Consider the following 11,874-nt stretch of genomic DNA (forward strand, 5'->3'; position numbering starts at 1 on the left):
AGAACCCAAACAGGCCCACACCAAGACACATAGTAATCAAACTGCCAAAAATTCAAGACAAAGAGAGAATCCTAAAAGCAGCAAGAGATAAGCAACAGGTTACCTACAAAGGAACCCCCATAAGGCTCTCAGCTGACTTCTCACAAGAAACATTACAGGCTCGAAGGGAATGGCATGAAGTAATCAAGGTCATGAAAAACAAGGATCTGAATCCAAGACTACTCTACCCAGCAAGGCTATCGTTCAAAATAGAAGGTCAAATAAAGAGCTTCCCAGACAAAATAAGGCTAAGGGAGTACATTAGCACCAAACCAGCACTGCAAGAAATGTTAAAAGGACTGCTGTAATTACCAGGAGAAATGGGAAGAAAAATAGAACCACACTAAACAAAAATGGAAATAAATAAGTACATATCAATAACCACCTTAAATGTAAATGGACTGAATGCTCCCATAAAAAGACACAGAGTAGCTGATTGGATAAGAAAGCAAGACTCATCTATATGCTGTTTACAAGAAACCCACCTCACAACAAAAGACTCACACAGATTGAAAGTGAAGGGATGGAAAAAATCTTTCAAGCAAATGGAAAAGAAAAAAAAGCTGGGGTAGCAATACTGATATCTGATAAAATAGACTTCAGATTGAAGGCCATAACTAGAGACAAAGAAGCCCACTACATAATATTGAAAGGATCTATCCAACAGGAAGATATAACATTGATAAACATATATGCACCCAATATAGGAGCACCAAAATATGTTAAAAATCTTCTGGAGGACTTCAAAGGAGAAATCGATAGCAATACAATCATAACAGGGGACTTCAACACCCCGCTCACATCACTGGATAGATCCTCTAGACAAAAAATTAGCAAGGAAACAGAGACTCTAAATGAAGCACTAGACCAAATGGATTTAATAGATATCTACAGAGAACTACACCCCAAAACTACAGAATTCACATTCTTCTCAAGTGCACATGGAACATTCTCAAGATAGACCACATGTTAGGGCACAAACTAAGTCTCTACAAGTTCAAGAAGATTGAAATTATAACAAGCATCTTCTCAGACCACAATGGTATGAAACTAGAAATCAATTGCAAGAAGAACATACAAAGACATTTTAACACATGGAAGCTAAATAGAATGTTATTAAACAATGAATGGGTCACCGAGGAAATCAAGGAAGAAATCAAAAACTTCCTGGAAACCAATGAAAATGAGGACACAACAATACAAAATCTATGGGATGCAGCAAAAGCAGTTCTGAGAGGGAAGTTTATAGCACTACAGGCCTACCTCAAAAAAGAAGAAAAATCTCTAATAGACTACCTAACCTCACAACTTAAAGAACTAGAGAGTAACCAAAAAGAAAACCCCAGAGCAAGTAGAAGAAAAGAAATAGTAAGGATCAGAGCAGAAATAAACGACATAGAGACCAAAAAAAACAATCCAGAGGATCAATAAAACAAAGAGCTGGTTTTTTGAAAAGATAAACAAGATTGATGGACCCTTAGCTAGACTCACCAAGAAACAAAGAGAGAGAACCCAAATACATAAAATCAGAAATGAAACAGGAGAGATAACAACTGACCCTACAGAAATACAAAAGATCGTTAACAACTACTATGAAAAATTATACGGCAACAAATTCGAAAATCTAAGCGAAATGGACAAATTTTTAGAAACACATAGCCTCCCAAAATTGGATCAGATAGAGATTGAAAACTTGAACAGACCAATAACAACAGAGGAAATTGAAGATGTAATCAAGACTCTTCCAGCAAACAAAAGCCCAGGCCCAGATGGCTTCACAGGGGAGTTTTACCGAACATTCAAAGAAGAACTAATACCCATTCTCCTCAAACTATTTCAAAAAATTCAAGAAGAAGGAAGACTGCCAAACTCGTTTTATGAAGCCAGCATAACTCTAATTCCAAAACCAGAAAAAGACACAACAAAGAAAGAAAACTACAGGCCAATATCCCTGATGAACATAGATGCCAAAATCCTGAACAAAATACTAGCAAATCGAATCCAGCAATACACCAGAAAAATTATCCACCATGACCAGGTGGGATTCATCCCAGGGATGCAAGGCTGGTACAATATTCGCAAATCCATAAATGTGATACACCACATAAATAAATTGAAGAATAAAAACCACATGATCATATCAATAGATGCTGAAAAAGCCTTTGACAAAATCCAGCATCCATTTCTGATAAAAACGCTCACCAGTGTGGGAATTGAGGGATCATACCTAGACATAATAAAGGCCATATATGAAAGACCTACAGCCAACATCATACTCAATGGGCAAAAACTAAAAGCATTTCCCTTAAGAACAGGAACAAGGCAAGGATGCCCACTTTCGCCACTCCTATTTAACATAGTACTGGAAGTCTTAGCCACAGCAATCAGACAGGAAGAAAAAATAAAAGGGATCCAAATTGGAAAGGAGGAAGTGAAAGTGTCATTATTTGCAGATGACATGATACTGTACATAGAAAATCCCAAAGACTCCACCAAAAGCTTACTAGACTTAATAAATGAATTTGGCAAAGTAGCAGGATACAAAATTAACGTCAAGAAATCGATGGCATTCTTATACACCAATGATGAACTCACAGAAAGAGAAACTAGGCAAACAATCCCATTTACCATTGCGGCAAAAAAATTAAGATACCTAGGAATAAACTTAACCAAAGAGATAAAGGACCTATTCGCAGAAAACTACAGATCTTTGAAAAATGAAATAGAGCAAGATGTAAAAAAGTGGAAGAACATACCCTGTTCATGGATTGGGAGAATTAACATCATTAAAATGTCCATATTACCCAAAGCAATCTATAGATTCAACGCAATCCCCATCAAAATACCAACGGCATACTTCAAAGAATTAGAACAATTACTTCAAAAGTTCATATGGAACCAAAAAAGGCCTCGAATAGCCACAGCAATCTTGAAAAGGAAGAACAAAGTTAGAGGGATCACAATACCAGATTTCAGGTTATACTACAAAGCCACCATAATCAAAACAGCCTGGTACTGGCACAAGAACAGGTATATAGACCAGTGGAACAGAATAGAGAACCCAGAAATGGACCCTAGGCAATATGCTCAATTAATATTTGACAAAGGTGGCAAGAGCATACAGTGGAGTAAGGACAGCCTCTTTAATAAATGGTGCTGGGAAAATTGGACAGCTACTTGCCGAAAAATGAAACTAGACCATCAACTTACACCCTACACCAAAATAAACTCAAAATGGATAAAAGACTTAAATGTAACCCATGAATCCATAAAAATCCTAGAGGAGACTGTGGGCAACAAAATCTCAGACATCATACGCAGCAGAATTTTTACTGACACATCACCTAAGGCAATAGAAACAAAGGAGAAAATGAACACATGGGACTACATCAAACTCAAAAGCTTCTGCACAGCGAAAGATACAATCATCAAAACGGAAAGGCTACCCACTGTATGGGAGAGCATAATTGCCAATGATATATCAGATAAGGGGTTAATTTCCAATACATATAGAGTGCTCACACAACTCCACAAAAGGAAGACAAAGAATCCAATTAAAAAATGGGCAGAGGAACTAAATAGACACCTCTCCAAACAGGACATACAAATGGCTAAGAGACATATGAAGAAATGTTCATCATCACTAATCATCAGAGAGATGCAAATCAAAACAACAATGAGGTATCACCTCACACCGGTCAGAATGGCCGCCATCAACAAATCATCAAACAACAAGTGTTGGCGAGGGTGTGGAGAAAAGGGGACTCTAGTACACTGTTGGTGGGAATGCAGACTGGTGCAGCCACTATGGAAAACAATATGGTGTCACCTCAAAAAATTAAAAATTGAACTCCCATTTGACCCAGTGATCCCACTTCTAGGAATATACCCTAAGAAGCCTGAAACACCAATCAGAAAGAATATATGTACCCCCATCTTTGTAGCAGCACTATTTACAATCGCTAAGATCTGGAAACAGCCCAAGTGCCCATCAGTAGACGAATGGATTAAAAAGCTGTGGTACATATACACAATGGAGTACTACGCAGCTGTAAGAAAGAAAGATCTCTTGTCCTTTGAGACTACATGGAGGGACCGGAAAGTATCATCCTGAGTGAAACAAGCCAAGCAGAGAAAGACAAATTTCATATGATCTCACTGATTTCTGGAATATAATGAACATAACAGTTTGAGGACAATCCCCTAAGGAGTGGGGAGCTGAGAGAGGGATGAACAACAGAATTTATATGCATATAGGCATGAACAGTGGACATGGACAACAATCGGGGGAAGGGGCGGGGAGGGAAGAGGGAGGGGGGAACCACTGGGGGAAAAAAGGAGAATCATTTGTAACAAAAATTATTCAATAAAAAAAACTAAAAATAAAAAAAAAAAAAAAAAAAAAAGAAAAACAAAAAGCTGCCTGGCCAGTGTGGCTCAGTGGTTGAGCACTGACCCATGCACCAAGATGTTGCTGGTTCGATTCCTGGTCAGGGCACATGCCCAGGTTGTGGGCCAAATCCTCAGTGGGGGGCAGGCAGGAGAAGGCCAATCAATGTTCTCTCTCATTGATGTTTCTATCTTTCTCTCCCTCTCCCTTCTTCTCTCTCTAAAATCAATAAAGGAAGAAAAAAAAAGAAAGGAAAACTAAACACAGTACACTAGTTTACTCTGCAGTGAACATTTACATGGTCATAATAAGGTATATTTTGATTATAGTCTAATTATAGTGGTATAACTATATTTAGAGGATAGGGTAACAAGAAAGGAGGGTTGGTAAGAGGGCTAAATCTCCCACTTTTTATGCTACACAGTCAATTGGTAATGTTTAAAATAGGTAAAAACAACAACAAAAAACCGAGGTATGAACAAATACAGAGGTATTTAGACATATGGCACTAACTCCTAAAAGAAGTAGCTTATGAGTTAAAAGTTGCAGTAAATGAACATTGTTCAGAATAAGCCTTTTGGTATTTTTTAACTATGTAAATAAACAGTATGTATTATTTGATTTTTAAAATCACACATCCTACAGAAAGAAGAAAGAACAGGACAACATTGTCAAAGATGAAGGCAGACAAGGAGAGTGACTGCTCATTCTCTGATGGAATACATAACACAGTGTATGCCTACTCAGGGCAGGGCTTGAGGCAAATATGAGCCATGCAAATGTGGCAGGATAATTTAATGAAATACAGTTTTATTTGTTCTGCTTTTGTGTTTCTTCTTATAGCAAGCAAAGTTTTGGGCAGGGCTAAGAGTAGAGGAATCCTGATGTCAAAGGCCCTTCTACCTTCACAAAAGTTGAAAGCAAGTCTGGGAAGAAGTTATGCCCTGAAGAGGCTGGGCTCAGGGAGGGTTTTGGAAAGAGATTTTTTTTTTTTTTTTTTTTTTTTTTTATCCTCACCCGAGGATATTTTTCCTTTTTTTTTTGTACAGATAGAGTGGGAGGGAGAGAGAGACAGAAACATCGATGTGAAAGGACACATCAAGTGGCTGCCACCCGCACGACCAACCAGGGCCGGGGACAAACTGCAACCGAAGTACATGCCCTTAGCGGGAACCGAACCCGGGTCTCTCCAGACCGCAGGCCGAGGCTCTAACCGCTGAGCCAAACCGGCCAGGGCTGGAAAGAGATTTTTAAGACAGTGGAGGGAATTGGTATGTAGGTCCAGACAGCATGGGCAATGGGTTCTAGTCCCTGGCTATGATGAAGCAAATGGCAGGACCTGAGTAGATGGTTCTGCAATATATCTGGGGAAACCAGGTCCAAACCCAGAGGTTTTCATAACTGAATTCCCATGTCTCAAAAAAGAACAAATTAAGAGTTTGATAGCCCAGGACCTGGAGAGTCATACCTGCTGGAATCACAGGGGCCACAGCATTCAGTGATTGATGTCCAATGATAGGATGGGGTAGGGAGCAATAAGAAGCCTCCCTTGTGCCTTGTTTCTATGACTTTTGCTCAGCCCATGGTAGATGCGATGTCAATAGTGAATGATGTTGAATTTCCCTGATGTGGAAGGGGTTTGGCATAGAAATCATTTTAAAATGCAATAATCCTTGCACATCTGCATTAGTAGACTAATATCACACCTGCTGCAGGAGGAGGGAGGATAGGTAGGGAGGAGCCCCTGTTTTCACCTGCCTCAGGAGGAGCAGACAGAAAACACTTTAAAGACTTTATGATAAGTGGTGACTGCTGTGGCATGCTCAGGCTCCCAGGATGGGGGTGGGGGTGGGGGAGTGGGTGGTAGGGCAGCCCCCTCCAGCTTCTTGTCCTTTTCTTGATCTGTTCCCTTTTTTCCCACATGATATGGCCCATCTGATGACCTTCCCTCTCCCTACCTAGGGGTAAGGGGGAATAGGAGAATCTCTTCTCTGGGGAGGAAATGGTAGAGTGGAGCCATGTAGGTGTCTTCTTGGAGAGGAGCCTGATTTAGATCTGAATTCTGGGGTTCCAAATATCTGCCATAGGAGACTTAGTCCTTAGTCGCAAGAGAATAAAGCGGCTGAAGTATTCTGGGCCCCAGCCAGGGGAGAAAGGAGAAAAGAAGGGAAGGGAAGGAGACTTTCCCAATTGGACAGAAGCTGAGGGAGTCAAGAAGCCCAGATAGGAAGAGAGAGTTCACAGCCTCAATAAACAAAGAGGAGAGGACAGGAATCCCACTTTATTGATCGGGACAGCAGGGAGTCCTTGAGTTTCTGGGTTTTTGGGAGAAAATGAGGGTTCTGAAGGGCTCCCAGGGCTGGAACTCTGCATACAGTAGGTTTCAGTAGACTTGTGTTTGTCAGTGTTACAGGTGGGCCCAGGCTCGAACCTCCCTCCTGGGGACTCTGCCAAAGAGGTACCTGGAGGTTTGTATTCAATAGGCCCCTAGGAACGAGGAGGCAGTCTCTGGTAGAGCTGAGAGTGAGAGAATGCTGGACATGATCAGGGAAGGGATCTCTTCAGGGTCTCAGAGGCCTGCAGAGCCACTGGGGATGTGTGCTCTGGGTTCACCATCTCTCCATTGGCAGGAATTACTCACAGCCCAGGAGCAGCCCAGGTTCCACTTTACCGTCAACTTCCCTTCTACTGCCCACAGGTCTGGGCATCTGGGACGGGAGGAAACTCTTGGGGTAGGTGAGAACATAGAATTTGCCAGCCTGAGCTCTTGACGCTACTCCTTATTGACATTGGTTTCCCCATAGACACAAACACACAGGAACAGACACTTGGGTGGGAAGCCAGAACAGCTTTATATTCAGTGATGTATAAATCATATGTATCAGGAAGAGGTGGGGTGCAGTGGGGAGCAGGGTCAGGTCCAGGGTCCTGGATGACCTTTCCTCAGAGGGGACAGTCCTGCTGCCTCCTCTCAAACTCCCTCCTCTGCCTCTCTGGGCCTGGCCTGGTGTGGACAGCTCAGCCATGCGGGTGGGGCTGGAAATACAGAAGGGATGGATGAAGCAGGAGAAGGGGTGAGGCAAGGCCGGCATGGGGGTAGAAGGGCTGCCCTGGGGCCCCTGAGTCCTCCCTCTCGTCTAGCCTGCTTCTTGCCCTTTGGAATAGGGCTCCAAACCCTGGTGAGGCTGATGGGGGCCTCCTGGGCTCCAGGCTGGTCACTGGGCTATGGCTTTTTTGTGGTCTGTGGCTGTTCAGTCCTGGGAAGGGAGAAAAGGGGTTGAAGGACTGATAGAGGATCTTCTTCATCACCACCTCCCCCCGAACCCTCACCCCATCCCTTCAGCTTCCTCACCTCTTACAGCCTTTGGAGTTCTTTCCCTTCTTACAGCGTGGGGCTGGTTTCCGTGGGACTGTTTTCCGTGGGGTTGGTTTCTGTGGGGCTGGTTTCTGTGAGGCTGGTTTCTGTGAGGCTGGTATTGTGTCCAGATGCTGCATCAGCTGCTGCACCCAGTCCTCCTTAGGGTCTGCACAGAGTTCTGGCTGAGAGCGCTTCCGAGGTGAGAACCTGGAGTCGGACATTAGAAAGCCTGTCCTAGTCTAGCCCACCATGCCCAACACATTCAGCTGCACCCACCCCTTGTACCCACTCACAGGATAGCTGGGATGGGGCAGCCCAAGCTTGGTTCCTGCTTCTTGTAGCTGCGAACAACCTTGGTGGGTATCTTCTTTCCACTGTACTTGAGGCAACAGTCCTGTGCCCCTCCATCACTGCCTGCAGGGTGGGATTCACAAGGAGCCAGGGGCTACTTATAGGCTCTCAACCAGGCATCTTGAGCCCCTTTCCACCATCCTAGGCAGCTCCCTCCTTGATACCTTGGGTCCAGGGGATGCAGAAGGCCAGGACCAGGAAAAGGAGGCTCAGAGCCAGTGACTGAGCCATGGCTGTCGTAGAGAGTGAGTATGAGGCCAGAGCTGTGGGTGAGGTGGACGCTGCAAGTTGGGGGTCCTGGAGTGTGTGGGCTATTTATATAGGCTGATACTTTCACTTCCTTATTTACAGTCATTCCATTGAGGGATCTTCCTCCTCTTCCTTTAGGATGTGCCCTAACAATATCCAACATGGCACACAGCCAAATTTCCAAGCTGCCAGAGCCTTTTTTTTTTCTTTTTTTTTTTTTGTTTGTTTTTTGTTTTTTTTATCCTCACTCGAGAACATTTCCTTTTTTTTTTTTTTTTTCAGATAGAATGGGAGGGAGGGAGAGAGAGGGAGAGCGATAGAGGGAAACATTGATGTGAAAGGGACACATCGAGTGGCTGCCACCCTCACAACCCAACCAGGACCAGGGACAAACTGCAACCGAGGTACATGCCCTTAGCGGGAACCGAACCCGGGTCTCTCTGGACCACAGGCTGACGCTCTAACCGCTGAGCCAAACCGGCCAGGGCTTTTCTTTTTTTTTTTGTAGAGTAATTTGAGTTTATTTGTAAGATATATAGTAGAACCTCAGTTCTCAAGCTTTATTTATTCCAGAAGACTGTTTGAGAAGAGATTTGTTAGAAAACCAATCATTTTTCCCATTAGAAATAAAGTAAATTGAGGGATCCAAATGGAAAGGAGGAAGTGAAACTGTCATTATTCACAGATGATATCATACTATACATAGAAAACCCCAAAGACTCCATCAAAAATTTACTAGACTTAATAAATAAATTTGGCAAAGTAGCAGAATACAAAATTAACGTCAAGAAATCGATGACATTCTTATACACAAATAATGAATTTACAGAAAGAGAAACTAAAAAAACAATCCCATTTACCATTGCAGCAAAAAAATTAAGATACCTAGGAATAAACTTAACCAAAGAAATAAAGGACCTATTTGAAAAAAACTACAGGACATTTAAAAAAAGAAATAGAAGATATAAAAATGTGGAAGCAGGAGATTCCAAAATGGCGGCGGAGTGAACAGAAGCTACACAGACCGTCTCCCAGAACCAAACTGGAATTACAACTATAACACAGACAAATCGACGGAAAAAACCAACAGTAAAGCAGCTTGCGAGGACCATACAACCAGGGGCACTGACTCGATCCTGGTAGGATTGAGAAGGTGCGAGACAGGGCGGGGAGGCCACGGTCAGCAGCTTGGCAGCAGCCTCAGCTGGGAGCGGCGCCCGCGGGTTACACTCCCAGGCAGCTGCAGAGCACAGAGCCGGGACAGAGGCTAAAAAAGTCACAGCCACTCACCTTGGGCTCCGGCAGAGGGAGGGCAGACTGGACTGGAACTGTGTCGGGACACTCGGGATTTGGAGGGCACTCAGAGCTTTTACTGAGTGGCAGCCACGCAGGACGGTGGCCATATTGCTCCTTCCTAGGGCTCTGGGGAGAGGCAGCAGCCCCTCCCTCAGAGATCCAACCCCACCCTGTGGGCCATTGAAGTGCTAATTGAAGTTCATTAACAACCAGCATCTGCCCCACGTAGTGAAATCCCCTTATGCTGAGAACCTGAGGGAGTTTTTCAATCAACTGACAACCCAAAACTCATCAAGTAACCTCGACTGCTAGCCTCCAGGCAAAAAGCTAGAGGATAACAGTACCTTTCCGGGGCTAGCAACTAACCAGGAAAGAAAGACTTGACAGTGGTGTTTAATGTGGGTCCTCTCTCGCTCATCTAAACCCAGGAGACGGAGCCACAAAAAGCAGAACACCAACACCCACAGGGAAAACTTGACAGGCTCCAAAGCCCACTGTGATAGCCAAAATGGTGAAACACAGAAACAGAAGTCAAATGAAAGAGCAAGAGACCTCCACTGAAGATGAGATCAATGTGGAGCAATTAGGCATGTTAACAGAGCTAGAATTCAGAGCCATGATCTTGAGGAAGCTCAACAGCATGAGTAAGGACATAGAGACGCTGAAAATAAGCCAACTGGAAATTAAAAACCATGAAGAAGAGTTAAAAAATGACATATCAGAAATGAAAAACACATTGGAAGATTTAAAAAGCAGAGTAGAGAAGCTGAGGACCAGATCAGTGAATTAGAAGACAGGTTAGAAAAAATCAACCAATCAGAAAACCAAAAGGAAAAAACAATTAAAAAACAGGAAGACAGCTTAAGAGAACTGTGGGACAACTGGAAACATAATAATATTCACATCATAGGAGTCCCCGAAGAAGAAGAAAATGAGCAAGGGATAGAGAATATATTTTTAAAAAAATAGTGACAGAAAACTTCCCTAATTTGGTGAAGGAAGAAGGCATTCAAGTTCAAGAAGCACAAAGAGTCCCAAGTAAGAAGAACCCAAACAGGCCCATACCAAGACACATAGTAATTAAAATGCCAAAAATTAAAGACAAAGAGACAATCCTAAAAGCAGCAAGAGATAAGCAACAGGTTACCTACAAAGAAAACCCCATAAAGCTCTCACAAGAAACACTACAGGCCAGAAGGGAATGGCATGAAGTAATCAAGGTCATGAAAAACAAAAATCTGCATCTAAGACTACTCTACCCAGCAAGGCTATCATTCAAATTAGAAGGTCAAATAAAGAGCTTCCCAGACAAAAAAAAAAAAGGCGAAGGGAATACATTAGCACCAAACCAGCACTGCAAGAAATGTTAAAAGGACTGCTGTAATTAGCAGTAGAAATGGGAAGAAAAATAGAACCACACTAAACAAAAATGGCAATAAATACATACATATCAATAATCACCTTAAATGTAAATGGATTGAATGCTCCCATAAAAAGACACAGAGTAGCTGATTGGATAAGAAAGCATGACTCATCTATATGTTGTTTACCAGACACCTAACTCACAACAAAAGACTCACATTGGTTGAAAGTGAAGGGATGGAAAAAATTTTCCAAGCAAATGGAAAGCAAAAAAAAAAAAAAGCTGGGGTAGCAATACTCATATCTGATAAAATAGATTTCAAAATGAAGGACATAACTAGAGACAAAGAAGGCCACTACATAATATTGAAAGGATCTATCCAACAGGAAGATATAACCTTGATAAACATATATACACCCAATATAGGGGCACCAAAATATATTAAAAATCTTCTGGAGGTCTTCCAAGGAGAAATCGATAGCAATACAATCAGAGCAGGGGACTTCAACACCCAGTTGACAGCACTGGATAGATCCTCTAGACAAAAAATTAGCAAGGAAATAGAGACTCTAAATGAAGCACTAGACCAAATGGATTTAATAGATATCTACAGAGAATTACACCCCAAAACTACAGAATATACATTCTTCTCAAGTGCACATGGGACATTCTCAAAGATAGACCACATGATAGGACACAAACTAAATCTCTACAAGTTCAAGAAGATTGAAATCATATCAAGCATCTTCTCCTATCACAATGGCATGAAACTAGAAATCAATTGCAACAAGAACATGCAAAGACATTTGAACACATGGAAGCTAAATA

General features: G+C 42.4%; 1 protein-coding gene across 1 annotated transcript; it reads right to left on the reverse strand.

Annotated features, from left to right (window-relative positions):
• Window positions 1–7,652: 7,652 nt before the first annotated feature.
• Window positions 7,653–8,429, reverse strand: LOC118630085 (C-C motif chemokine 21-like). Its single transcript, XM_036261780.1, has 4 exons — window positions 8,303–8,429; window positions 8,081–8,201; window positions 7,782–7,994; window positions 7,653–7,686 (listed from the first exon to the last, which is right to left on the reverse strand). The coding sequence occupies exons 1-4, from the start codon at window positions 8,367–8,369 to the stop codon at window positions 7,653–7,655; spliced, it is 435 nt and encodes a 144-aa protein (XP_036117673.1). The 5' UTR covers window positions 8,370–8,429.
• Between the last annotated feature and the right edge of the window lie 3,445 nt (window positions 8,430–11,874).

The sequence above is a fragment of the Molossus molossus genome, unplaced genomic scaffold, assembly GCF_014108415.1.
Source record: "Molossus molossus isolate mMolMol1 unplaced genomic scaffold, mMolMol1.p scaffold_m16_p_14, whole genome shotgun sequence".
Taxonomy (NCBI): Eukaryota; Metazoa; Chordata; class Mammalia; order Chiroptera; family Molossidae; genus Molossus; species Molossus molossus.

Bases quoted from the DNA above. Each gene is read 5' to 3' on its own strand.
- LOC118630085 (XM_036261780.1), bottom strand. From the start codon at position 8,369: ATGGCTCAGTCACTGGCTCTGAGCCTCCTTTTCCTGGTCCTGGCCTTC. The intron at 8,202-8,302 runs GTATCAAGGAGG...CCCACCCTGCAG, and splicing joins CTGCATCCCCTGGACCCAAG to GCAGTGATGGAGGGGCACAG. The intron at 7,995-8,080 runs GTGAGTGGGTAC...GTCCGACTCCAG, and splicing joins TGCCCCATCCCAGCTATCCT to GTTCTCACCTCGGAAGCGCT.